The sequence below is a fragment of the Pan paniscus genome, chromosome 7 (assembly GCF_029289425.2).
Source record: "Pan paniscus chromosome 7, NHGRI_mPanPan1-v2.0_pri, whole genome shotgun sequence".
Classification (NCBI taxonomy): Eukaryota; Metazoa; Chordata; class Mammalia; order Primates; family Hominidae; genus Pan; species Pan paniscus.
In genome coordinates, this window is record NC_073256.2 from 40,646,059 (window position 1) to 40,671,430 (window position 25,372).

The following is a 25,372-nucleotide window of genomic DNA, read 5'->3' on the forward strand; positions in this document are numbered from 1 at the left end:
AGGTAAGATATGGGGCACAGGGGCTCCAAGACTGAGGATGGGTGAGGAACCGTCACCCACAGACAGTTCTCTCCAAAGATCCACCTCCTCCTCTTGCACAAAACACGCCTCTCTGAGCCACTTCTGTTTTCATATATTCCCATAGACCAAGGCAAATCATAATCATGTGCTGGACACACTATACAAATGGACTTACATATACTAATGCATTTCACTCTCATGAGAAATAATCCTGTCAGGGTAGGATGCGGTGGCTCATGCCTGTAGTAATCCCAACACTTTGGGAGGCCGAGGACGGCAGATCATTGAGGTCAGGAGTTCGAGACCAGTCTGGCGAACATGGTGAAACCCCATCTCTACTAAAAATATGAAAATTAGTCAGGGGTGGGGGCGTGCTCCTGTAGTCCCAGCTACTTGGAAGGCTGAGGCAGGAGAATTAATTGAACCTAGGAGGCTGAGGTTGCAGTGAGCCAAGATCGCACTACTGCACTCCAGCCTAAGCTGGAAAAAACAAACAAACAAACCCTGTCAGGTAGGTATCACAATTATACTCATTTTATAAATAAGAAAAACCGAGGCACAAATAGGCTAAGTAACGTGGCTGAGTGTTACTAGCTGGTTTCACCCAGCTGGCAGAATCAGGAACCCATGAAGTGGGGTTTTTAAATCCGCTTCACAGAAGGAGAAATTGAAGCTCAGGGAAATCAGCTGACTTGCTTGAAATCTCACACCATGGAAAGGGACTGAGCCAGAATTCACACCCATGTTATCCAGGCTCCAGACCCCCCTCCTCTGCGCACAGTTGCTCACAGGTGCTCGCTGAAGAGAGAGAAACGAAGGGGGTTTTGTGATATGCGAGAGCTGAGAGGGGCTCTGGAGGACAAATGAAAACCTGGAGACTCAGAGAAGGGATTTGACCTGCCCAGGGTCACACAGCAAGCACCACTGCTCAAGGATCTATCATTTCCCCTGTTTCCATCCCCTGTCCCTTACACTGTCACCAACCCACACAAGGCCACAAAAGGATTTCATTTACTCAAGCCCATGGGGGAAGAGGAGAAAAGGGGTCCCCACAGCTTGACAACACCTGTTTTGCCATTCAGCGTGCTGTCCCCGAGACCCCATTACTTGCACTGACACCCTGAGCACTGTCCCCCACCCGGCCCCCATCTGACTGTCTTAGGCTCTCTCGACTCCACTCACAGAGATGTTGAGGGACCCTGACTGCCCACAGGGCTTGGGTGTGTACGGTGGGACCAGGTCACAGGAGACCTTCATGGTGGGCAGAGGCTCATGGGTTTGTTGAGCAGGAAGCCAAGGCAGGTTCCTGAGCAGGGGAGGACAGGAGGAAAGTGTGTGTTAGAAAGATCAGACCGATGGCTGAGCATGGTGGCTCACATCTGTAATCCCAGCACTTTGGGAGGCCGAGACAGGCGGATCACCTGAGGTTGGGAGTTTGAGACTAGCCTGGCCAACATGGTGAAACCGCGTCTCTCCTAAAAATACAAAAATTAACCGGGCGTGGTGGTGGGCACCTGTAGTCCCAGCTACTCAAGAGGCTGAGGCAGGATAATCACTTGAACCTGGGAGGCGGAGATTGCAGTGAGCCAAGACAGGGCCACCTCACTCCAGCCTGGGCTACAAGAGAGAAACTCCATCTTTAAAAAAAAAAAAAAAAAAAAAAAAAGCCAGGCTCAGTGGCTCACGCCTATAATCCCAGCACTTTGGGAGGCTGAGGCCAGCAGATCACCTGAGGTCGGGAGTTCAAGATCATCCTGACCAACATGGAGAAACCCCGTCTCTATTAAAAATACAAAATTAGCCAGGTGTGGTGGTGCATGCCTGTAATCCCAGCTACTCAGGAGGCTGAGGCAGGAGAATTGCTTGAACCTGGGAGGCAGAGGTTGTGGTGAGCCGAGATCGCGCCATTGCACTCCAGCCTGGACAACAAGAGTGAAACTCCATCTCCAAAAAAAAAAAAAAAAAAATCAGACTGAGAAGCGGGTTGGTGGGGGCTGGCAAGGGACCCAAGACAATGGGCGATGAGGAGTGTTTGGACAAAGCTTTGAGCTGGGAAAGAGCAAAACAAAAAAGTGCCCATCTAGCAAACCTTTGGGACAAAGAATGGAGAGAACTTGGTGGCTTATGAAATATGGGAGAAGAGAGATCCAGATGTCACCTAGGACTCCAAGGCCTCATCTGGGTGGATGTGGCGGCAATGACAGACATTTCCCCAGTGGAGGAACGGGGATCAGGGGTAAAAGAAGAGGGAATGCTGAGATCATCCTCAGCCATGCTGGTTGGAGTTGACCTGACGGCAGGAAAGACTCAAGTCTTCGCGCGTCCCCGGACTATAATCTCCAGGAAGGAACACTAGCTGTGAGTCAGCCCCAGGTGCTGGAGACTCATCACACCAGCACCTGAGTGTCATCCCTGTGAACTCCTGCCCCCAGCCCCAGCTGACCTTGGGGATGCCCACATCTCAGAAAGAAGGGAGCTGGGAGGAAGAAGGTCTGGAAACCATTGCCAGGCCTCCCGTGGGCGGCAGGGCAGGGCCAGGCTCCGTTTTCAATGAAACATTTTGATGACACCTGAGAGCCGGTTATGGGGCGGGAACTTTTTATTTGAAGCAAGTTAATCATAGCATTGCCCCCCAGTACCCTGGTATCCTGCTACAAGGAGCATCACACCATTTGGGCACAGGGCAGGGCCACCCCTGCCCACTCCCTCTCCACTAGCCTGGCATCTCAGCAGACAGCAGAGGGCAGCAGAAGCTCGGCTAGTGGGGCCCCTCCCACCAGCCCCCACCCGGTCCACTGAAAGGCAGTGCTCCTGGGGGCCTCTGTGGACTGGTGGGGCCAGGGCTGCAACACGCCCTCAGGCCAAGCTCCACTCTGGGCACCCTCGCAGGTAACTCAGGTGCTTGCAGCTTGGCCAGCTCTCTAATCCACCCAGGAAGCCCGCCCAGCTCAAGGGCCACATCCCAAAGACAGGGTGAACCAGGGGACAGTCCAAGCCTGAGAAAGCGACAGCTACAGGAAGGAAGGCAGAAATGCTTTCAGTTGAGGGGAGGTCTTCTGTCCATGGGTGAGCTGGGATTCACGGCCATGAAGGAAACGCCAAGGAGAACAGAGACAGACACCCCTGGCAGCTCCCCGGGGTTGCTTCTGCTGCTGTTGTTATTGCTTCGGGCAGAGGGGCTTTGCCCCCAGGAGGCCAAGCAGGCCCTCAGAAGCTGGCACCACCATTCTCATCCTTATCAGTTCCAGGGGGGGCACGCTGGGGGTGAGCAGAGGGGGCCCCCTCCAAGCAGAGAGGCAAGGTAACAGGAGAGCCTGGTAGGCAGTGCTGAATCTGCTTGTATGCACACGTGCCCTGACATGTTTATAGATGGACACCGGGTGCAGTCGGGGCGTGTGAGTGTGTAACTGAGTGTGTCCGTCTGCGTCCATGTGAGCATGCAGACAGGGTGGGGCAGGGGTGAGTGGCCCCGGGGAAGCATGACAGATATGGCTGTGGGCTACAGCGTGGAGCAAGAGCAGGTAAACAATGCCTGGAGCACCAACAGGAAAGACCAGAGGGGCAGAAGGAGAAGCACAAGGACAGGAGGATGCGGCCCCCCTCACTCCCAGCACCCCGCACCACTCATGTGCATGAGACAGGGGGCAGAGCATGGGGAAGGCTGCAGAGTAGGGGGGGCCTGCAGTTGGGGTCACGGGAACTGGGCGTTAGGTGTCCCAGGGGTGCCTGGTGTTCATGCTGATTGCAGTGATGATGCATGTCCTCCTGGGCCAGTCCACGGGGTGCGCCTGTGCACACTGGGCGTGTGCGGATGCAAGGGCATGAATGCAGGTTGGCCGCTCGTCTTCACACAGGCATACGTGGTGCTCACAGAGGCCCCCACCCATCCTCCAGTGGCCACCCTGAGGAGACCAGAGGCCTCGGCACCCCCCTAGGCACTGAGATCCACCACAACGTGTCTATAAACCAGCGTCTGTCCCTTGAAGCTGGGGGCCAGGAGTAGCTGGGCGTCCCCAGCAGGCATGTAGCAGAAGGCCCGAGGAGCCTGCACAGCCAGCTCCTGGAACCGTACAAACTTCTGTCGTCCCTCATCCCACTGGTAGATCTGGGTGAAGGAGAAATCGCTGCCCAGTGCCAGGTAGCGGCGGCCACCCACAAGGAAGGGCTGCAGGGCCAGCGAGCCCCGGGAGGGCAGGGCCTGCACCTCCGAGAAGCGGGTACCCTCCCAGCGCAGGATCTTGGAGTCGCCGATGTAGCGGCTGAGGCACAGGTAGCTGTCGCGGCCGGCACGAAAGTGTTTCACAGCTTGGGCATCAGGCACCTGGGTCACCTCACCCTGGGCCACAAACTGCTTCTGGGTGCGACTCCACTGATAGATGACAGGTGCCTGGGAGCTGCTGGACACAATCAGCCGTGGCTTGCCCTCGCCGTCCACAAACTCCAGGTCGGTGTCACGGTGCCAGGGGTGCAGTGCCTGGTGGGAGTAGAAGCCATTCTGGTGCCAGCGGTAGAGGCTGGTGGCGCCTGCCTTGGAGCTGTCAGCCACGGCAAAGTACCAGTCACCGTCGATGCGGAAGGCTTCTAGGTCGTTAGGCTTGCGCACGCGCTGCGGGTCAATGTCTTGCAGCCTGGTGAAGCGCGTGGTGTTGGGATCCCAGTGGTAAATGTAAGAGCCGCCAAACAGCTGGGCCACGACCACGTACAGCTGGCTGTCCACCACCATCGGCTTGCAGTGCACTGCAGACGGGGCTGTGCCAGGACAGGGGCAGACAGCATCAGGCAAGCCGGCGGCTCCCACTCCATCCAACCCCCTTGGAGAAGGCCAGTCCCTTCCAACCTTGGGCCAGGACTAAGACTCTGCGCTATACCATTCCACCCACACTGAAGTTCATCCACTAAGCGCTCAATGCTTTCCAGTTGTTTCACAGCTAATAATCAGTTTTAATATCACCCTTGTTCCACCCATACCCCTAGGGTTCAAATATAAGCTGACATAGCACAAAATAAGTGTCCCTCGATAGTGACTCGTTGCTTAACCATAATGTCAGTAATTGAATTTTTATTGCGTGCAGTCACTGTGCTGAATGTAAGCACATGTTATATCGATGAGGAATTCATCACGCTGGAAAGGACCCTGTGATTTTGTCCATTTCACACAGAAAGAAACTGAGGCTCAGAGAGAGCAAGTGACTTGCCCAAAGCTACCCCACTGGCAGTGGCAAGGCAGGGAAGAGAGGGAGAATTTGAGTGGATCCACAGCGGGGAGAGAAATCTTAGGTATACCCAAGACACCTTGCTGTTTGCATCACAGTGCATGAAAACATATCCTCCCAAGAGTTCTCACTTTTGAAAGGGCTTTTATATACAAGAATGCATGCCCATGTGCACCTATGCTCACAATCAGCTTCATTGGAGCCCTTCTCGGGCACCAAGCACATGAAACCATATACTGCTCACCTGTCCCAGGGTCTCCAGCTGCTGCCCGGCATCTCCACTTTGACATCCCCAGTTCACCCCTCTTTCCTTCTCACTACGACCCCACCTTTCCCCCAAGAGAAATTTGTGCAGAGCCTCAGGCTCTGGCAGTCACTGCCTAAATCCCTTCTTTGGGGTTTGGTCTGCCCTGCCCAGATGCTAATGACCCCCATGCCACACCCCAGCTCCTGATCTTCCCTCAGACTCTCCTGGCCCACACACCCACACAAGCACCTCAAACTCAGTCAGGACTCACAACTCACAATTCAGCTCCATACCCATCGCTGAGCCTGCCCTGCTCCTCCTCTGTTCTTGATTTCAGCTGTGGCTCCACTAGTCTCCCAATCCAGAAACCTGGCAGTCATCCCTAACACCTTTCCCTCCTCCACTCACCCTTCCGTGATCAGTCCCCAAGTCCCGACAACCTTCCCTTCTACTTTCTAATAGTGTGTATGTAGATTGGTGTTAGTTCCTCCTTAAATGTTTGATAGCATTCACCAGGGAAACACTCTGGGCCAGGAGGTTTTTTTAGGAGAAGGTGTTTTGTTTTTGTTTTTGTTTCTTTCTTTAATACTGACTTCAAGTTCCTTATGGAGACAGGGCAATGTAAGTTTTCTATTTCATCTTGTGTCAGTTTAAGCCTTCTTTTTTTTTTTTTTTTTTTTTTTTGGAGATGGAGTCTCGCTCTGTCACCCAGGCTGGACTGCAGTGGTGTGATCTTGGCTCATTGCAAGCTCCACCTCCCGGGTTCACGCCATTCTCCTGCCTCAGCCTCCCAAGTAGCTGGGACTACAGGTGCCCGCCACCACGCCCAGCTAATTTTTTGTATTTTTAGTAGAGACAGGGTTTCACCGTGTTAGCCAGGATGGTCTCAATCTCCTGACCTCGTGATCCACCCGCCTCGGCCTCCCAAAGTGCTGGGATTACAGGCGTGAGCCACCGCACCTGGCAGTTTAACCCTCCTTTCTAAATATCTCCCTCCATCCCCACTGCTACTGTCTCGTGTCCAGGCTCCAGCACCCCTCTAGCAGACAGGCACATATCCCCCTACTGTTCTGCCCTCATGTATGGCCCCACACCTAGCCTTTTTCCATGCAAGAAGCTTTCTAAAATGCAGACTGGATCACACATTCTGCTTAAACCCTGTCAATGACCTGGTACTCATCAATATTTCGTTGCCACTCCCCACCTTGAACCTTATCCCTTTTCATACAAGCTGCTTATGATTTGCACACATATACACACTCACATACTAAGTTATTGCACACCACCTTCACTTCGTTCATGCTGTTCCCTCTGCCAAAACACTCTTTCCACTTTTTTGCTCCTAGCTAAGTCTCCTTCAGCTTTCAAGACTCAGATCAAACTCAGTAGATCCAAAACTGCTCAACAGTCACTCCTGTCTCCTCCTCATTTCCCTGTCCATCTAATTATGTAAGCCAGAAACCTGGGGATCACCTCTGAGTCCTCCCTTTCCTCTATTCTTCAAGACTCAGCTTAGGTATCCCCCCTCCACCAGGAAGCCTTCCCTGATTGCCCAGGGTAGGCTTGTCCTTTGTGCTGCTAGAGCATCACGTTCATATCTCCCTCTTAACACCTGCCTATCATATGGATGTTATCGGTGTATACATTGGCCTCTTCCCAAAGACTGGAAAGTTCTTGTGGGCAGAGGGTATGTCTCATCTATCCCTCTACCTACAGGAACTCAATGGGGTTGAACGATGGAGCCCACTCCCCCCTCCCCCTAGCAAGGGCCAGCAGAACCAGATTGGGCGCAGGTACCTGGGATTCTATCATAGTCTCGAAGCTGCCGCTCGACATAGTCCCACTTCAGGATGGTGCAGGCACTGACTCCTGGCTGGGCCAGAGCCAAATAGAGGTCACTGGAGTAGAGGAAGGGCTCAGCCGACACTGCTGGGAAGGACAGGGTCTGGTACAACACGAAATCTGCAAGATGAGAGGTGCGTTACTGAAGACCAGAGGGAGAAGGGAAGGGCTGCTTGGGTGATGGTGGTTGCTTTACTGCTGCCGCTGGGTGTTGTGGGGCAGGGTGGGGGGTTTCATGTCTGTAAAGCTGCCTTGGGGTAGGCATGGACTGACACCCAAGGCAGGGGCACCTCCTACCTGTGGTGATGCAATCAAACTCCCGCAGCGGCAGGTCCTGCACCTTGTGCTCCTGGAAGCGGGGAGGGCTGGCGCAGTAGATGGGTGCCACCGTGGTGTTGGTGTGTGCCAGCCACTCCACCAACCACTTCACCTTGCAGTCACAGTTGAGTGAGTTGCCCCGCAGGTCCCTGCATCATGAGGGCAGAGGAGGGGGGCACAGAGAAAGACATGCTCTCAGGGCTCTGCCTACCCAGGCCCTCCAGGTTTTCAGAAATAGAGCTGGTCAAGGCTGCTGCGAGTTGCTCACATGCATCTTTGTAAGATTAGAGAAAAGTTTCCCTCTGGCTGGATGTAGCCCCACAGACACAGGCTTGGCCAGCAGAGTATGGAATCAGTTTCAGTCCTTGCTGACCTCTTTGGCCAGGTTGGCTTTTGCAGTGTGCATCCTGCACAGCTGTATGTTGCATCCCTGCTCCTCTAAGCCTCCCACAATCCAAGGCTTTTATTTTCTTATAAATAACAATCAATGAGTGTGGCTATGCTATATACTACTATATGCTATATACTACTTACTCGAAACTTTCAAACTCCCCTCCCGCTGATTGGACTTTAATGTAGAGTCCAATCAAACATACATTTAAAAAGCACAGGCTGGGCGTGGTGGCTCACACCTGTAATCCCAACACTTTGGGAGGCTGAGGTGGGCAGATCACAAGGTCAAGAGTTTGAGACCAGCCTGGGCAACGTGGTGAAATCCCATCTCTACTAAAAATACAAAAATTACCCAGGCATGGTGGCGCACACCTGTGGTCCCAGCACTTGGGAGGCTGAGGCAGGAGAATCGCTTGAACCCGGGAGGCAGAGGTTGCAGTGAGCGGAGATCATGCCATTGCACTCCAGCCTGGGCAACAGAGCGAGACTCCGTCTCAAAAAAAAAAAAAAAAAAAAAGCACATGTTGGCCGCGCACAGTGGCTCAGGCCTGTAATCTCAGCACTTTGGGAGGCAGAGGCGAGCGGATCACCTGAGGTCGGGAGTTGAAGACCAGCCTGACCAACATGGAGAAACCCCATTTTTATTAAAAATATAAAATTAGCCAGGTGTGGTGGTGCATGCCTGTAATCCCAGCTACTCAGGAGGCTAAGGCAGGAGAATTGCTTGAACCTGGGAGGCAGAGGTTGCCGTGACCTGAGATGGCACCACTGCACTTCAGCCTGGGTGACAGAGCGAGACTCTGTCTAAAAAAAAAAAAAAAAAAATTTTTAAAGTACTTTTTTTTTTTTTTTTTTTTTTAATATTTTGAGACTGAGTTTTGCTCTTGTCGCCCAGGCTGGAGTGAAATGGCATGATCTTGGCTTACTGCAACCTCTGCCTCCCAGGTTGAAGTGATTCTCCTGCCTCAACCTTCCAAGTAGCCAGGATTACAGGTGCCCGCCACCACAGATAATTATTGTATTTTTAGTACAGACGGGGTTTCACCATGTTGGCCAGGCTGGTCTGGAACTCCTGACCTCAGGTGATTCGCCCTCCTTGGCCTCCCAAAGTGCTGGGAGTACAGGCATGAGCCACCACACCCAGCCTTTTTTTGGCTGAGCACGGTGGCTCAGCACATTTTTGGCTGAGCACGGTGGCTCACACCTGTACTCCCAGCACTTTGGGAGGCTGAAGTTGGCAGATCACAAGGTTAGGCGTTCGAGACCAGTCTGGCCAACATGGTGAAACCCCGTCTCTACTAAAAATACAAAAAATTGGCCAGGCGTGGTGGCGCACACCTATAGTCCCTTAGTCCCAGCTACTCCGGAGGCTGAGGAAGAATTGCTTGAACCTGAGAGGTGGAGGTTGCAGTGAGCCGAGATTGTGCCACTGTACTCCAGCCTGGGTGACAGAGTGAGACTCCGTCTAAAATTAAAAAAAAAAAAACACACACACACATTTTGAAAACATACACACATGGTGTCTCAGGTGCACTTTGAGAGAAACTCCAATTTGGAAGGCTACCATCTATATCTAACTCCACCTCCTCACCTCCTCAGGGTCCCCCCACCCAAGCCTTCCCAGCCTCTCAAGACCTTATGACCATCCCAATTCTGACTCCCACACCACTCCCTCCAGGGATGCACCCTCTGCGGCACTGTTGGAAGAGGCAGGACTCAGGCCTTACAAGTCATTCAGGATGTCCAGGGGCCGGAAGATGTCTCTGGGCAGTGTCTGCAGGTTATTGTTGGCCAGCGAGCTGCAAAAGAGACCGCCAGGTCATCTGAAGATCATGAGCAAGGCCAAAGGCCACAGGAGAGGTGGGGCTTTGGTGCAGTGTGTGTATGTGTGACGTACTCACAGGTGAGTCAAGGACTTGAGTCCTCGGAAGGTGAACTTGGATAGTGCCCAGATGTCATTGTTCTCAATGAAGCTGGGGAAAGCGGGAACTTGCCTCAGTGGTCACACAGGATGCCAGACCCCCAGCAGCACTCGCCCTACGCCCCAGCCTAGATTTCAGCCCATGTCCCCAAGACAGGTTTCCAAAGGGAGTCTGGCATCACCAAGCCATAGAGATAGGGCATCAGGTAGGGTAGAGGCAAAATGAATGAAACGACCTTCTGCTCAGGTTCTGCCATCACGGGATGCAAGGGCTCTTGCCTCCCATCACCTTCCCTTCCTGCGGCATTCTCATCCACTCCCTACCCAGTCCCTTGGCCTCCCAGGCCTGGGGTCCCCCTCCCTTCTGCTTTCCCATTGCCCCTTTCCCTCCCACACACAGATACTGCAGGTGCGACAGTCCTGTGAAGGCGTTGTCTCCAATCAGTGTAAACTTGTTGGAGTTGAGTAACCTGCAGAGACAAAGGTGGAATTAGAGCTTCCAAGGGTGTGCCTGCTGCCCCAGCCCCCAGCCCGCTGCCTCAGCCCTGGGCTTCCCTAAGACATGACTGCCCTGCTGCCACCCCTGGGGACCCCATGGGGAATCCCTGGGCCACCTGGGCAACAAGGCCAGGCAGGAGCCTGTTCTGGCCCCAGAAGCTCCCAGGGTCCCTGTTGGCTCCTAAACATGGGCCAAGGCAGAGCTCTCTTGTCAAGCCAGCTCCTGGTCCTCCCAGGTGGCATCTCCTCTCCCTCTCCCCCACCCTCATTCTGTCCCACTCCAGCCCCTCATGGACAACTGTCCCTCATGGACGGCATCTTGTAGGGTTGGAGACACTCCTGCCATTCCTTTCTTTCAGCCCCCAGCTCTTTCTGGGAACTCTGATTCCTGGGGTCACCTGTCTCTAAGATGGCCCCACAGTGCCCACCTTGGGCACTAGCCCAGGCTATCGCACCCAATTCTCTTGGGTTTCCAGAGGAGCCAAGCCCATCCCCAGATCCCGCCTGCTTGGCTTCCCTGTGCCATCCCCAGCTGTCCTCCTGCTGCCCCTGACTCCCCTGACTCCAGGCTGCCCCGTCTTTTGGGTACATCCTATCAGAACAAAAGCAAGGGACACCTGCATCTTCGTCTGCAGAGGCTGCCTCTGTCCACTCTCCCTCTCCCCAGCCCAGGATTTGTCCCCTGCTACCATCCCCATAGTTCCCCCAACCCTTCCACAAGGCCCTATCCATACAAGAACTGCAGCAGCGGGAGGTGGGAGAACGCTCCATCCTGGATCTCTGAGAAGGCGGCATTCACCAGGGTCCTGCGGGGACACCCGAGTCAGTACTGTGGGGTCTGCAAGGGCTGTGCTGAGGCAGGGAGAGGTGAACACGGAGGGCAGTAGCTTTTGTACTCACTCGCCCTGGAAATGCCCCATTTCACCTAACGTAGCCCCCACCTGTGTGTCTTTCCCTTCTCTTCCCAAATTCACTGCCTGCCTTCACCAGGGTCCTCCCCTATTGCCTCTTGGGGCACCCATGGCCCCAGGCTCAGCTTCCCTCTCAGGCAAGAAAAGGTTCCATCACCCACACCGTTGTCATCATCATCCAAACACCCACAATGGGCTGGGTGCTGTTGAGAGATGGGGCATGGGGGTGGGGGCTGGCATCCTGGTCCCCAAGGACCTCACAACCTCTCTGGTCCCACAGACAAGGGGAGCCCCTGAGGCTGGCTGTTGTGAGTGACAGGCTGGCCGAGCTGAGTGCCAAGTGGCTGGTCAGTGGCAGGCATGTGCCCCATGCCAGGGTGCTGGGAGGGCATAGCTCATTCTCATCCTGCTGTGGCTGCCACTCTCCTGCCCTTGGTGTGACATCACAGGCAGGGGCCCACATGCTCGTGTAAGCAACCCCCCCAAGCCTGGAGCCCAGCACACAGTAGGTCTCACTGACGCTCATGGTGATGATGATTCATTCTTGGTGGTGAACTCCTGCTTTCCCCACCCACGGCCGCTGAGCCTGCAAAACTCCCTGCCCGACTGGTGCCTGGAATCTCCAGCCCTGAGGACCCCTGCAGTCCCCCTGGTCCCCGCACTCTGAAGAGGGGGAGCGGGGGTTCTCCTGTCCTCTCCCAGAGCTGTCCTCGGCCTCCTCTCCCTCCCCACCCCCCCAAGGCCAGGGCTGGACACTCACAGGGAGATGACCTCCGAGGGCAGGTTCCTGGGCACCGCCTTTGAGTCCACGCAGAAGGCGGTGTCCCTGGTGCAAGAGCAGCTGGGCGGGCAGGGGGGCGTCTTGGGGGGCCTCTTAGCGCTGACTTGCAGCATGAGGCAGAAGCCGAGCGCGGAGAGCGCCAGCAGCCCCGGCCCCGGGCCCCCCCTGGCCCGCAGCCCCGCCATGCTGCCCGCGAGCTCTCCCTGGGGCCGGCGGCCGCGGCCCCCGCCCCACCGCTCCCGCGGCTGGGCCACCCCGCGCGGGCTGGCACCTCCCTGCCACCGGCAGCTGCTACCTCAGCCAGGGGCCCGCCTGCGGACTCCTCCTGCCCTCGGGCGCCGGCTGCGGTCCCCTCCCCTGCTCGCTCCCGCGATCCGGCTCGGGAGAGAAGAGCGGAGCGCGGAGCTGGAGCCGCAGCCGGGGCTGACCGCGCCGGGTGGATGCGGACTGCGGCGCGGGCGGCGGGGGCGCGCGCGGGGCGGCGGGGGGAGGCCCGAGCCTGGGAGTCACCGAAGGGGAGGCGTGGCCGCTGTGTGCTCTACCGGGCGGTCTCTGGGGCCATCCGCGTGTGGGGCTGCGCGTGAGTGCATGCGTGTGAGCTTGTGCTTGTGCCTGTGTGCTGGGCACGACTGTGCGCGCCGGTGCTCACCTGTCTCTGCACGGGCACATGCACACACTGCCTTGTGGAGGCGCTTCGGCGTTAGGGATCCCTGTGCTTCTGTGTACCTGGGTTTCTTTGCATGGGGGGGACACATCCCCTAGGCAGCATCATGGGCATGTCGTGAGTGACAGACGCATATCTAAGTTAGCATGCAAGATTAGAAGCACAAGGGCGTCCTGGAGGAGTCTGAAGTGCGCTTCTAACCGGATTCACATGTTTTTCCACGCGCCGCTGAACAGAATGTACCTTTGTGTCAGCATGAGCTGAAAAGGGAAACGCAGCCTCTGGAGCTGGAGTGGGACTGTGTGGAATTCTGGAACATTTCTCACGCTCAACCACAGCCTGTTGAAGCTGGGAAGCGCTTTGGATATTTTTCAGTCCAGCCCTTTGTCTAACAAATGAGGAAACTGAGGCCCCCCCAAAAAGAGGCTAAGCTTGCTATCGCAAGTGCTCTGTACTTTCCCTACTTAATCCTCTCAATCGTTTGAGGCAGGTGATAGTAAATCCCTTTTACAGACAAGAAAAGTGAGGCCTGTCGCACCAGAAGTAAAAGGTATCAGCAGGGATTTCCGCCCACTCTGCCCAGCTTCAACGTTCACGGTCGTCCTTCCATGCACGGCTCTTCCAAGTGTAGCCCTGGGAGCCCGGGGGTCCTTGAGAACCTTTCAGGAAGTCTCTGAGGTAAAAACAATTTTCCTAATATTGTTAAGACATGATTTGCCCTTTTCACTTCTATGAAGCTCCAAATTTAAAAGATTTCCAAAACTGTAAAGGAATGACACTTTCTCTCTAATTTTATTTTGCTTTGTAAAATAATTTTGCTTTGTAAAATCGTTTTTCCATTAAAAATGTGATTTATGTCATAACCTATATTGGGTTTATTACTGATATTTTAAATTCACATGTAAATAAAAATGTAATTTCTCAGTAAATATCAACAGACATATCCCACATAAACAAAAGCTCTTGGGGGTCCTCAATACTTTTTGAGAGTGTTAAGGGGTCCTGAAAACAAAAAGCTTGAAGACTGCTGCTCTATACCACGTTAGCTCCCCTGTGGCGGAGGATGACTGTCCTAAGAGCTCATAGGCACAGGGCAAGGGGAGCCTGGCTGTCAGCTGCCTGGGCTTCTAGTCTCGTGCTTTTTGCACACCAGTCCAGGGAACCAAGACCACTGGCTTTAAGACGCTTCCCCAGCTGTCCCCAGACTGCCAGCAGGGTATTCTCTGGTCTGAGTTTAAGTTGTGTTCTCCCAGCCAGGGATGCCCCTGCCCTTTGATGTCTCCTTGCTGCCACACATTTAGCCACCCTCCCCATGCCAGCTTGGGGGGAGGGAAGCAGTGGGGGTAGGGAGATGGCTGGGGCAGCTGGGCAACTGTCCCCACCCGTCCCTGGCACGGCTCTGCCCAGTACACAAAGAGCAAAGTGAATCTTGTCCCCACCCCTGCAGCTGAGGGGCTGGAGGAGGAAACGGGGAGGCCCACACAGAAGGGGTGGCCACCGTGGGGCTGTCCACCACTCAGGGCTCTCAGAGGGAGTCAACCCAGAAACAGACAAAGAGGGTGAGTCTGGGCTGTGTTCTTAGCTAGTGAGAGGTCCCCTAGAGGATGAAGTAGATGATGCTAATGAGGACGACTGGATGTCACACCCATGATGCTATTAGGTCCTCATAATAGCATAGTGAGGTGGACAGCTAGTACCTGACCCATCTCACAGATGAACATACCAATGCCTAACAAAGCAGAACGACTCACGCTGGGTCCCAGAGCTGGCCAGTGGAAGCACTGAGACCTCCACATACTGAAGGCATGGACTATTGACCGCTGTTGGTATTGGTCTCATCATTGACTATCATTAAGTGTTGGCTGTTTGCATGCTTCCTGCCCAGTGGCAGGTTCAAAGAAGCCCGCAGGAAGCGTGCTCCTTTCTTTCCCAGGGCCCGCAATTGGGCTGGAAGACAGAGCAACAAAAAGCGCCCATGTAACTCATGGGAACATTCATGTGTGCTGAATGGCAGGTGAAGGTGCCACAGAGAGGCTGAGGATTTCAGAGGGCACCATGAACTGGAGTGAGGTCACAGAGCAGGTGCCATTGGCTCTTGGCCTGTTTGGGTGGGTGGCATTCAGAGAGGTGGAAGGTCAGATGCAGTGTTCACGCCTGTAATCTCAGCACTTTGGAAGGCCAAGGTAGGAGGATCACACGAGGCCAGGAGATCAAGGCTGCAGTGAGCTATGAAGCTGTGATTGCACCACTGCACTCCAGCTTGGGTAACAGAGTGAGACCCTGTCTCTGAATAATTAAATAAATAAAATAAAAATAAAACCGGAGAAGTGGAGAGGGATTGGAGGTGGGCTTTCACAGAGGGAGAAATGGCTTAAGTACAGGCCAAAAAGTGAGAAGGCTGCAGACAGGGCTGGTAGGGGGAGGGGGAAGGTTGGCACACCCAGCTAAAGGTCCTTCTGTGTTTCCTTCTCCAAGGAACCCAAGACCTTCACTTGGTTGGTGTGAGCACTCCAGGAGGCAGGCACCCTCCCTCAGCCCTCAAGCAAGCAAAAATGGGTTTAAAAAAGAAGGAGAAGAAGCAGCAGCAGCAGCCGCCACAGAGCTTGTGACAGCTACAGCCTAAGGGCAACAGGCAGGGGAGACCAAGGACCAGAAAGAGCAGAGGCTTTTTCAAAGAAAGAGACCCCTCTCCCAGCACCCAGCGATGGCGGCAAGCCCCACCCACAGTGCCTGCTAAGAACAAGTCCCACGTGAGAACAACATGGCCCCCCGAGATGCCCACAGGGACCCCGAGATGCCTGCAGTGCTTGGCTCTCCCGCTGGCCAGCTGCCCACCTGGCTCAGGCCCAGTACTCGTGAGTCAGCCGATCAATCCCAATGTTGCCAGGGTGATGGGGGCGGGAGTAAGGGCCCTGGGGGAGGGCAGGGGTGGGCACTGCAGGCGAGCTGTCTCCTACATCTGGCACCTGCACACAGCTGAGGCCGAGCTGAGAGGATGCTTCTGTGGGCTCCCCCTCCTCCCGGCACCCCTCCCCTCCTTTCACTATCCTAGGACACTCTCTGGCTGCTGGAGTCTTAGGCAAATATTTAAAGGGGCAGCTAGGGGGTGAGGAGGGTGGTGGGAGCAAACACTTCCCTCCCTTTCTTCCTCCCTGCGCTTCTCAGGGGCTCTCAGTTCAGATGCCATGCTGTTATGCAACCTTGGGACTGAAGGCCCTCCAGGTGGAGAGGGGGACAGGGGAACCTGCCAGCTCATGACCGAAGGGCAGGGCCCAGGTGGGAGGGGGCTGGGGCAGGGGACAGGAACTGGGGTGGCACGTTAAAGGACAGGAGGCTGGTTGGGCATGGTGGCTCACACCTGTAATCCTAGCACTTTAGGAGGTCAAGATCACTTGAGCCCAGGAGTTCAAGACCAGCCTGGGCAACATGGTGAAAACTCATCTGTATAAAACAAGCAAAAATTAGCTGGGCACAATGGCATGCACTGGTAGTCCCAGCTACTTGGGATGCTGAGGTGTGAGGATCACCGGAGTCCAGGAGGTCAAGGCTGCAGTGAGCAGTGATCTTGCTACTGCATGCCAGCCTGGGTGATAAAGTGAGACCCTGTCTCACAACAAAACAAAACAAAACAAAACAAAAGGATAGGAGGTTAAGGGAGCGAGCCCAGGCCTGGACTCTGCCACAGTCACCTGAGTTTAGAGGTGAAGGGACTTTAGAGACCACCTGGCCCAAGGAGTGAAAGGGAACCTGAGAGAAAGGGTGAGCCAGCCCAAAGTCATTGGCAGATTTGACCTCATAAATACATAGAGATGGCTTTGGGAAGGCACTAGGAAAGACAGAGAAAAGAGAAGGAAACAGTCCTCAAAGTTGATCGTATTTGGGTGAGTATTATTCTCAGGGCAAATTTAGGATCAGAGGATGTAGAAAGGGGAGTCTAGAGGGGTAGGGTGTAGACCACAGGGTGAGTGAGCTGATTCGAGGATGGGGAGACTGGGAGCCCACCAGTGACCAGAGCCAGCCCTGTGCAGGGCTGTCCTGGCAGAAGAAAGCAGTGTCAGACCTGGAATCTGCCATCAGCACAGCCTGCAATTGACAGACAAGCCCAGAGCAAAGAAGGAAGCACTGCACATGAGTAAGAGCTTGCCACCAGTGGGGACAGAGTTTCCAGAATTAGGAAAATAATCACTGGGGGCAAGTTTGAGGTTGGTACCAGATATGTGGGAGGAGGCAAGGTAAGGGAAAGAGTGCTTGAAGTTGGAACTGGTCCTTGCAGGGAAATGCACATTTATGAAACCCCCAAAACTGATGTCAAAGCACCTCCTGCCTTGGGCAGAGTCCTCTCAGAGTCTATAGGTGCTGCCTCCAGAACCCTCTTCCTGGAGCGCATCCCTATGCATCTAGAAATTCTGTTGGGAAATATGATGGTCAGACCCTTGGCCACCTGAAAGGTTCAGGCTGGTAGAAGAATAAGGAAAGCCACAGGGCAGCAGGGGCAGGTGCCAGCAAGGAAGGCAGGCACGCCAGGAAGACACCCACGGTGAGAAGTGCAGATGGCCCGAGGGCAAGTTTGCTCAACTCACCCAGGTTTGCTCTTGCTGGGGCCAAGAGGACTCATGTGCCAGGGCCAAGGACCCTTGGGGGCTCTCACAGGGGGCTTATCTGGGCTTCGGTTCTGGAGGGCCAGGAACAAACAGGCTTCAAAGCCAAGGGCTTGGCTGGCACACAGGGGGCTTGGTCCTTCACCTCTGTCCCCTCTCCCTACGGACACATATAAGACCCTGGTCACACCTGGGAGAGGAGGAGAGGAGAGCATAGCACCTGCAGCAAGATGGATGTGGGCAGCAAAGAGGTCCTGATGGAGAGCCCGCCGGTGAGTGTGGTTGCGTGTGTGTATGTATGTGTGCGTGCGCACATGTGTGTGATGGGCCCTGCCTCCTCTATCCTCCCTGGCCTGTTTCCTTATCCAGATCCATTCACTCAACTAACCTAGGACTGTGATAAGTCAGGATGGGGACACCAAGACCACTAAGCCAGGGATCCTTGGGGAGCTGTTTGTGGGCCAAGAGCCACTATAGGGGTCCGTAGAAAGGGCTGTCCGTAGACAGCCCCGAGTCAGAAGCCATGAGAAACTTCAGAAGTCAGGGGACACTTCTCAGAGAAAAACCACATACGAGCTGGAGCCAGAATAAGGAGGAGCTCGCCCGGTGGAGAAGGAGGAAGGCATTCCAGGAAGGAGGGAGACTCTGTATCACTGCATGGAGGTGATCACTTGGGGAGAGAGAGGGGCTGACCATGGCTAGGGGAAGCAGCAGGGAGAGACAGGTGAAGCAGGCGCTCTTGGGTCCCTCAAAACTAGACCCTGCTTCTAAACTTCTATGTGTCTATGGGTTTGTTAGAATCCAGGCCACCTCCTCCAAGAAGCCTTCTCTGATCTCCTTAGCCCTTCCCTGTCCAACCATCGCATCGGCTGTCCAGCCCTAGGCAGCCGTGGGAGGGTGTTCAGCTTGTATAGGGAGAAGAGGGGACAGCCTCATGACCTCATGCCTGTCTCCCTGCCTGCCCCACCGTGTCAGGACTACTCCGCAGCTCCCCGGGGCCGATTTGGCATTCCCTGCTGCCCAGTGCACCTGAAACGCCTTCTTATCGTGGTGGTGGTGGTGGTCCTCGTCGTCGTGGTGATTGTGGGAGCCCTGCTCATGGGTCTCCACATGAGCCAGAAACACACGGAGATGGTGAGAGGTGTGGGATGCACGGCAGTGGGCACAGGACATGCCAGACAGAGGGGCTAGGTGGGATGGGCGATAGGAAACTGTCCAAGGGGAGTGGAGGGGAGGAGGCAAGGGGCACAGCTAGAAGGAAAGAGGCACGAACCAGGCAGCAACCCAGCTCAGGCTTTTCCACAAGGCCCCTGCCCCACAGCAGGACAGCCAGCTCCCTCCAGCACCTGGTTCCACTCAGCCTCCCTGAACTCTTGGGAAAGAGGGAAGCGCATTTGAGTACAGAGGCCTGAGTATGGGGATGGGTACCACAGGCTGAGTAGGAAAGGGGAAGACCAGGCAGCTCCATGCCCTTTCCCCAGGTTCTGGAGATGAGCATTGGGGCGCCGGAAGCCCAGCAACGCCTGGCCCTGAGTGAGCACCTGGTTACCACTGCCACCTTCTCCATCGGCTCCACTGGCCTCGTGGTGTATGACTACCAGCAGGTGGGTATGCCCAGACCTCCTGACCCTGGGACCAATGACAAGGCTCTGCTAGAGCCACCCAGCTGGGCCACTTCATCCACATCCATCTCTCCCTCTCCTCCAGCCCTTTTTTGCCTGAGCCCCAGATTCTAGTATGACTCCCGTGCCCAACCTAGAGGGAGGTGGCTAAGGACCTGGGTCAGGGAGAGAGCAGGGCAGGGACCCCCGAATGATCTCCAGCATTCTGTGCCTAGCTGCTGATCGCCTACAAGCCAGCCCCTGGCACCTGCTGCTACATCATGAAGATAGCTCCAGAGAGCATCCCCAGTCTTGAGGCTCTCACTAGAAAAGTCCAGAACTTCCAGGTGTGTGTGTGTGGGTGAAAAGAGTGGGCTGTCTCCCTCCCAGGGCTGCTGGGAGGAGTGTCCGAATGGTGGCTATTTGTCACCTGTAAAGCACTGTTCCTCATTGGCTGCCAGCTGACTGCCCCTCTCCTATTCCCCTGCACGACTCCTTTCCTTCCCACCCCACTGCCAAGCTGCTGGGCTCAGCTGAGTCCACTCACTACCTGGTGGCTTCTGACTCTAGCACAGCCCCTCTTTACTGATGAGGAAACTGAGGCTCAGAGAGATTGCCTGATATACCTGAAGTCCCACAATAAGGGCTGCACATGGGATAGAAACTCACTTCCTAGATTCCAGATGGAATGCTCTCTGCAGGCCAAGCCCGCAGTGCCTACGTCTAAGCTGGGCCAGGCAGAGGGGCGAGATGCAGGCTCAGCACCCTCCGGAGGGGACCCGGCCTTCCTGGGCATGGCCGTGAGCACACTGTGTGGCGAGGTGCCGCTCTACTACATCTAGGACGCCTCCGGTGAGCAGGTGTGATCCCAGGGCCCCTGATCAGCAGCGGAGGAGCGCTCGGGCCACCTTCCCGGGCTGTGGAGGAGCGGTCGCGCTGACCAGGCGCTGGGGCGTCCACTGAAGCGGGGTCATCCAGGCAACTCGCGGGAGGGGAAGCTCACAGACCGGTACTTCCCACTCCCCTGACTCTCTCTGTCCATCCTCAACATTCCTTTGCTTCACAGGGTCAGTGGAAGCCCCAAGGGGAAAGGAAACGCCCCGGGCAAAGGGTCTTTTGCAGCTTTTGCAGACGGGCAAGAAGCTGCTTCTGCCCACACCGCAGGGACAAGCCCTGGAGAAATGGGAGCTTGGGGAGAGGATGGGAGTGGGCAGAGGTGGCGCCCAGGGGCCCGGGAACTCCTGCCACAACAGAATAAAGCAGCCTGATTGAAAAGCAAAGGGTCTGCTTCTGTCTTCCTGCAGGGCGCAGTCCTGCCCTGGCGGGGGCCGGCCAAGAAGGGAAGGGCCTTGGCAGAGCAAAGTGGGGTTTGCCATTCGCCCTCTGTCCCAGGGCGCTGGGGCACTGGGTCCACCTCGGCGGGGGAGAGGGGCTCGCAGGGAGCCATCCACGGGCTTTCGGCGCCCTCCAGCGGCGTCTCCGGAGGAGGGAGAGACACCAAGACAGCGAGAGAGACAGAGCGCAGAGAGCGAGACGCGAGAGAGCGAGGGTCCAAGAAGGGGAGATAGGGAGACGCAGGCGGAGAGACCGACCCGAGGCGGGGGCGCGGGGCAGGGGCGGCGCGAGGACCTGACAGCGTGTCCCGCGGCGGGGCGGGGGCTCGGCCGCGCGCCCGCGGGGGAGGCCGCCGCTAGAGGGCACCTCAGGAGCGACAGCCCTCCCGGCACCCCGGGGCCGGAGCTCCAGCCCCGGCCTCGCGGCCCGCGGCCCGCGGCCCGGGCGGCCCGAGCCCCCTCCCCGGGCGCGCGGCTCTCCGCCTTCCCCGCCCCGGCTGGCGCACGGCCCGGCCCGGCTGAGCACTGTCCCGGCCCCGAGGGGGGCAGAGCTCGGGCGAAAACCCGCCCTCCAGCGAGCTCATTTCCCTAAAAAGGGGGGGGGGAGTCGGAGGGAGGGAGGGAGGGAGAGAAAGAAAGAGAGAAAAAGAAGGAAAGGGAGAGGGAGACGGCTGGAGCCCGAGGACGAGCGCGGAGCCGCGGGCCGAGCGGGGGGCGGGAGACAGGAAGGAGGGAGGCGAGCAGAGGGAAGGGGAAGAGGTCGGGGAGCGAGGGCGGGAGCGGTCGCGGTCGCGAACGAGCAAGCAAGTGGGCGAGAGGACGCCCTCCCCTGGCCTCCAGTGCCCCGCTTCCCTCGCCGCCGCCCCGCCAGCATGCCCGGCGTGGCCCGCCTGCCGCTGCTGCTCGGGCTGCTGCTGCTCCCGCGTCCCGGCCGGCCGCTGGACTTGGCCGACTACACCTATGACCTGGCGGAGGAGGACGACTCGGAGCCCCTCAACTACAAAGACCCCTGCAAGGCGGGTGAGCGCCCCCCGGCCCCCCGGCGACGGGCCAGGCGGGGAGGCGCGGGCGGGTTCGGGCTTGGGGTTGGGGGAGGACAGTCCAGTGTGGGAAGCCGGGAGCTGCCTGGTTGGCAATGCAGTGGGGAACAAAAGAACGAGGGGGAGAGGGAGGGGGATTTGGGGGACTTTTCGGACTGAAGTTTTGCTGCTGTTGGTGGAAGCTGCTGCCGTTGCCTCTCATCTTCCCAGAGGATTCCAGAGGAAGTCTCCTTGCGTCCCGGGAAAACCGGCGGGCAATGCGGCTTTTCCTTCTGTAGGAAACTTTTCTGGCCAAACTCCTGTGCGTGTGTGTGTGTGTGTGTGTGTGTGTGTGTGTGTGCTTTCCCCTTCTCCCCCATCTCTCCTGCTCCAGGAGCTGGGTGTTTTCCAGCCTGTCTGGGCTGCCCTGGGGCTGCACATCTGTCTGGCTTGGATCTGGGAGGCCTGAGTCTCCAAGGAGCAGGTCCCCCGGCCACCACCCAGCCCAAGTGGAAGAAGAAAGTTTTTCCAGGGATTCCCTGAGATCGTGCTCTCTGGGTATCCCGTAGTTTAACCAGTAGCTGAAGCTTTCTGGGACTTAGGAGACAGCTGTCAAAGTCAGAGAAGCCAACCCAGAAGGGGGACTTAACTTTGTCCCTATGTGCCCGGAGACCCCCGCCAAGGCCAAGTTGGGGTGGAAAGAGGGAAAATACAAAGAGAACCCAGATATTGTATATCAGCTCTGTCACCCCCGAGACACCAGAGGCTAATTAGCTGAGGTCAGGACCCCGGAGTGTGTGTTTGCCTGTATGTGTGTGTGTGTTCTTTGTCTCTGAAGACTCTATGTAACCCCTTCACTCCTGCTGAGCCCAGAAGGGTCCTGCCCCTGGAGTGACCAGATGGCCAGGCACTCGGGCCATTTGCCTGATTGGATGACCCTGGGCAGGCTGTTTGGGGACACACAGGGACAAGATATCAGAACTTTTCCTTGACTTCCTGCCTCTCTGACTTCAGCTCATCTCCAAATAGCCAGAGCCAGGGGAAGTGGCATAGTTGCTAGAACTGGACTGCCTGTGTGGGGCACGAGGGGCGGAGGGGCAGGTTGCTCTAGTCCTGGCTCTGGAGACCCTGTTCAGGGACTCTCCTGGGAGGGTGGCCCACAGGCAGGAATAAGAGACCATCCAATGGAGGAAATCAGGGCAAATCCCTCAGCCCTTACCCCTCTACACCTGCTGGGCTGCGGGTAAACCAGGACATTTGCTGTCATTTTTCTTGCTGGGTGCTGGGAGTGGGTACAGGGCAGAGAGGACTGCGCATGGACTTTGAAGGCAGGCACATCTAGCTTTCAATCCTGACCCTGCTACTCATTATAGCTGTACCAGCTCAGAATGGTAATGATCATGTCTGAACTGCCACTTTCACACCTGTAAAATGGAACTGATCATACATCTTCCCATAGAGTTGGTGGTAAGGGTTAAATATGAAAAGATACATAAAACACTTAATAGTGCTTAACACACAGTCAGCGCTAAATAAATGTGGGCTCCCTACTCCCTGTTTTCTGTGCCTCAGACTGTCACTTCATTTTTTTGAGAGGTGTGGGATTGCTGGTGACTCCTTGTGCCTCTTATCCATCAATCCATCAATACCTAATATGTGCTAGGGCCTGGAATGGATGTTGTGGGAGGTACTGAGACGTACAAGCTAGGACCCTGCCTTCAAGGAGCTTACAGTCCAATAGGGACCCAAGACACCTACAGACATAACCAATAGCACAAACCAAGCCACACTGAGTGCCACATTGGAGGGTAGGATGCCAAAGACTCAGGGAGTTTCCTGCCCCTCTGCAGCCTGGTGGTGGCAGAGAAAAGTGATCACAGCAGGCTGAGAAGGTCTGGGGGGGTCTTCATGGAGGAGGTGGGGCTGGGGCCAGGCCTTAAAGAATGGGTGGGAAGCCATTCTGATGTCTTTCCCTTCTTGTTGGAAATGGGAGTGATTTTCAGAGCAGCAAGAGGCTGAGGGCTCTCCCCCCAGTCTCAGGTTTCATGCTAGGGTGGGGCTGGCTGAGTTGGAGCTTCAAGTAAGGGCTCTGGAGAAAGCACTCCAACTGGGTGAAGTGAGGCTGGTGGGGCGCTGGGCCAGGCCTGGGGGCGGCTGAGAGGGCCCCCGGGCCTGACAAGGCCAGGCCTTGGGTCAGATCAGGCCTCCCTCTCGGGTATGACTGATGCTTGAGATCTGCTGCCCACCTCTAGAGGAAACTCACATGGGCATTCCTAAGTACTCACACCCACACCCCTGTGCCACTGCCTTCCAGCCACAGGTCCCTCAGCTCTGTTCTCCACGTTTCCTTCTCCTGCCTGGCTTTGCTTCCTGTATCCTCTGCAGCCCTGACCTCCAGATGCTGGAGGTGACGATGGCAGGCATGCTGTCTCTGCTTCTTTTCAAGGGCTGGAACTGAAAGCTCCTTTGACTCCCACAGCTTACCTGTGACCTTTCCGGTTGCTCTGAGGGTAGCCACGCCCCTTCGTTGGACCATTACTGGCCGAGTTATGGTTGCCGTTGTAGTAAGGGCAAAATTAATATCCTTGATACCCTGGAGAGGTTCCTGGACCTTCTGGGTGAGACCAGGACATTGGGCAGGAAGGCAAGCTGGTCTGTTTGTGTGCTCAGAGCTGGTGCCACCAAGCCCTCACTAACCCTTGCCCAGGAAGATTTTGAGGCAGCCCTGATTTCCTGTATGTCAGGAAAGCAGCCAAACCATGAAGGGGGTCCTTCTGCAAGATTCCCAGCACTGTTTGGCTGCCCCAGGTGACTAGCCAACACCCCCCCGGAGAGACCTTGGAGGCAGGAATTGGGACACAGTTGATCCCACAATCAGAGAAGCCCAGGGGCCTGACCCCACAGGGGTGGGGCTAGAAGCATGTCACACCCAGAGCTGGGTAGTGACCCTGTGCCAGTGAGGCCCCTGCTACCACCTCAACCTGATCTGACAGTCCAGAGTCTGCAGGAGCGGGAGGGGCAGCACTTACCAGCCCACATCCCCATCCCACCCAGGGGGACGCCTGGCCAAGGTTTGGACATCAGAGAGCCACAGAGGATTAGGGTACACCCTCTGAGGTCGAGAAGTAATCTCTCCTCTCACCAGACCACATTCCCCCTCTAGACAGCTGAGTCACCCCACCCACCCAGGCCCCTGCCCCTGAGTCACCTTCTTATTTCAGTGCCGCAAGGGGGGAGGAAAAAATTTATACTCTCCCTGGGCCCTACATGGGGCGGGGCGGGGCAGCGGGGTTCCCCAGGAAGAAGGGATTCTTAAGAAGTCTAGGCAGGGGTCAGTGGCTCATGCCTGTAATCCACTTTGGGAGGCTAAAGTGGGAGGATCACTTGAAGCCAGGAGTTTAAGACTAGCCTGGGCAACACAGCAAGATGCCCATCTCTACAAAAAAATTTAAAAATTAGCTGGGCATGGTGTCATGCACCCGTAGTCCCAGCTACTTGGGAGGCTTAGCTGGGAGGAGTTGGAGCTCGAGAGTTCAAGGCTGAGTCCAGGAGCTAGAGGCTGCAGTGAGCTATGATTGTGCCGCTGCACTCTAGTCTGGGTGACAAAGCAAGACTCTGTGAAAAAAAAAAAATCTAGTTTCTCCAGAGATTTGGGGAGAAGATATTGCGGTCGGGGGAGTAGAAGCGCCACTCCTCAGTCCACTAAGAACCTCCTAAGGAGATCCAAGGGAGTCAGCTAATCTCTCTCTCTCCCTCCCTCGCTCTCTTTGTCTCACACAAGTGCATCCCTGTCCATTTCTAAGTGCGCCCTTGTCCTTTGGGGAGTGTGGCCTGTGAAACACGGTGCATGCCTGCAGTTATGTGTGTGTTTGAAAACACAAGATCCTGCACGGGGAAGTGGTTGAGTGTGTGTTTGTGCATATGCGTGGGTGTGTCGCTGCCTTGTAGGCAAGTGTGTTCACCTGTGGTCGGTCTTCCTGAGTACATGCAGCCATGGAGGCAAACATGCAC

The 25,372-nt window shown here is 56.0% G+C and overlaps 3 protein-coding genes across 12 annotated transcripts in view; 2 read left to right on the top strand and 1 right to left on the bottom strand.

Moving 5' to 3' along the window:
* Positions 1–2,597: 2,597 nt before the first annotated feature.
* LGI3 (leucine rich repeat LGI family member 3) lies at positions 2,598–12,595 on the bottom strand. The gene is made up of 8 exons (XM_003823604.6): positions 12,125–12,595; positions 11,188–11,259; positions 10,354–10,425; positions 9,936–10,007; positions 9,762–9,833; positions 7,621–7,790; positions 7,279–7,443; positions 2,598–4,770 (listed from the first exon to the last, which is right to left on the bottom strand). Exons 1-8 carry the CDS (start codon positions 12,328–12,330, stop codon positions 3,953–3,955), a joined length of 1,647 nt encoding a protein of 548 aa, XP_003823652.1. The 5' UTR covers positions 12,331–12,595; the 3' UTR covers positions 2,598–3,952.
* Positions 12,596–12,906: 311 nt separating this feature from the next.
* Positions 12,907–20,288, top strand: SFTPC (surfactant protein C). Of its 8 annotated transcripts, none has more exons than XM_024929856.5 (8): positions 12,907–13,487; positions 15,285–15,664; positions 17,585–17,679; positions 18,383–18,541; positions 18,889–19,011; positions 19,245–19,355; positions 19,710–19,868; positions 20,075–20,288. In XM_024929856.5, exons 2-7 carry the CDS (start codon positions 15,571–15,573, stop codon positions 19,848–19,850), a joined length of 723 nt encoding a protein of 240 aa, XP_024785624.2. In that variant the 5' UTR covers positions 12,907–13,487; positions 15,285–15,570; the 3' UTR covers positions 19,851–19,868; positions 20,075–20,288. The 8 variants fall into 8 exon arrangements, with proteins under 8 accessions (XP_024785624.2, XP_024785625.2, XP_034821692.1 ...); XM_024929857.5 differs by having other exon boundaries at positions 19,710–19,860; XM_057302987.2 differs by lacking the exon at positions 12,907–13,487 and adding an exon at positions 14,278–14,368.
* A 484-nt stretch (positions 20,289–20,772) lies between these two features.
* Positions 20,773–25,372, top strand: part of BMP1 (bone morphogenetic protein 1) — a 47,212-nt gene continuing 42,612 nt past the window's right edge. Inside the window, exon 1 of one of the 3 annotated variants that reach the window (XM_024929869.4) lies at positions 20,773–21,362. In XM_024929869.4, the coding sequence (XP_024785637.1) occupies positions 21,215–21,362 (148 nt within the window). In that variant the 5' untranslated portion in view covers positions 20,773–21,214. The remainder of the gene's footprint in view (positions 21,363–25,372) is intronic. The other 2 variants (XM_008977243.5, XM_003823603.4) reach the window with 2 other exon arrangements.

Coding starts and splice junctions, on each gene's coding strand:
- LGI3 (XM_003823604.6), bottom strand. CDS start 12,330: ATGGCGGGGCTGCGGGCCAGGGGGGGCCCGGGGCCGGGGCTGCTGGCG. Junction 11,260..12,124: donor CCCTCGGAGGTCATCTCCCT/GTGAGTGTCCAG, acceptor GTGTCCCCGCAG/GACCCTGGTGAATGCCGCCT. Junction 9,834..9,935: donor CTCAAGTCCTTGACTCACCT/GTGAGTACGTCA, acceptor TCTCTTTTGCAG/CTCGCTGGCCAACAATAACC.
- SFTPC (XM_034965801.4), top strand. CDS start 15,571: ATGGCCCCCCGAGATGCCCACAGGGACCCCGAGATGCCTGCAGTGCTT. Junction 15,665..17,584: donor CTGGCTCAGGCCCAGTACTC/GTGAGTCAGCCG, acceptor GACACATATAAG/ACCCTGGTCACACCTGGGAG. Junction 18,542..18,888: donor GCCAGAAACACACGGAGATG/GTGAGAGGTGTG, acceptor CCCTTTCCCCAG/GTTCTGGAGATGAGCATTGG.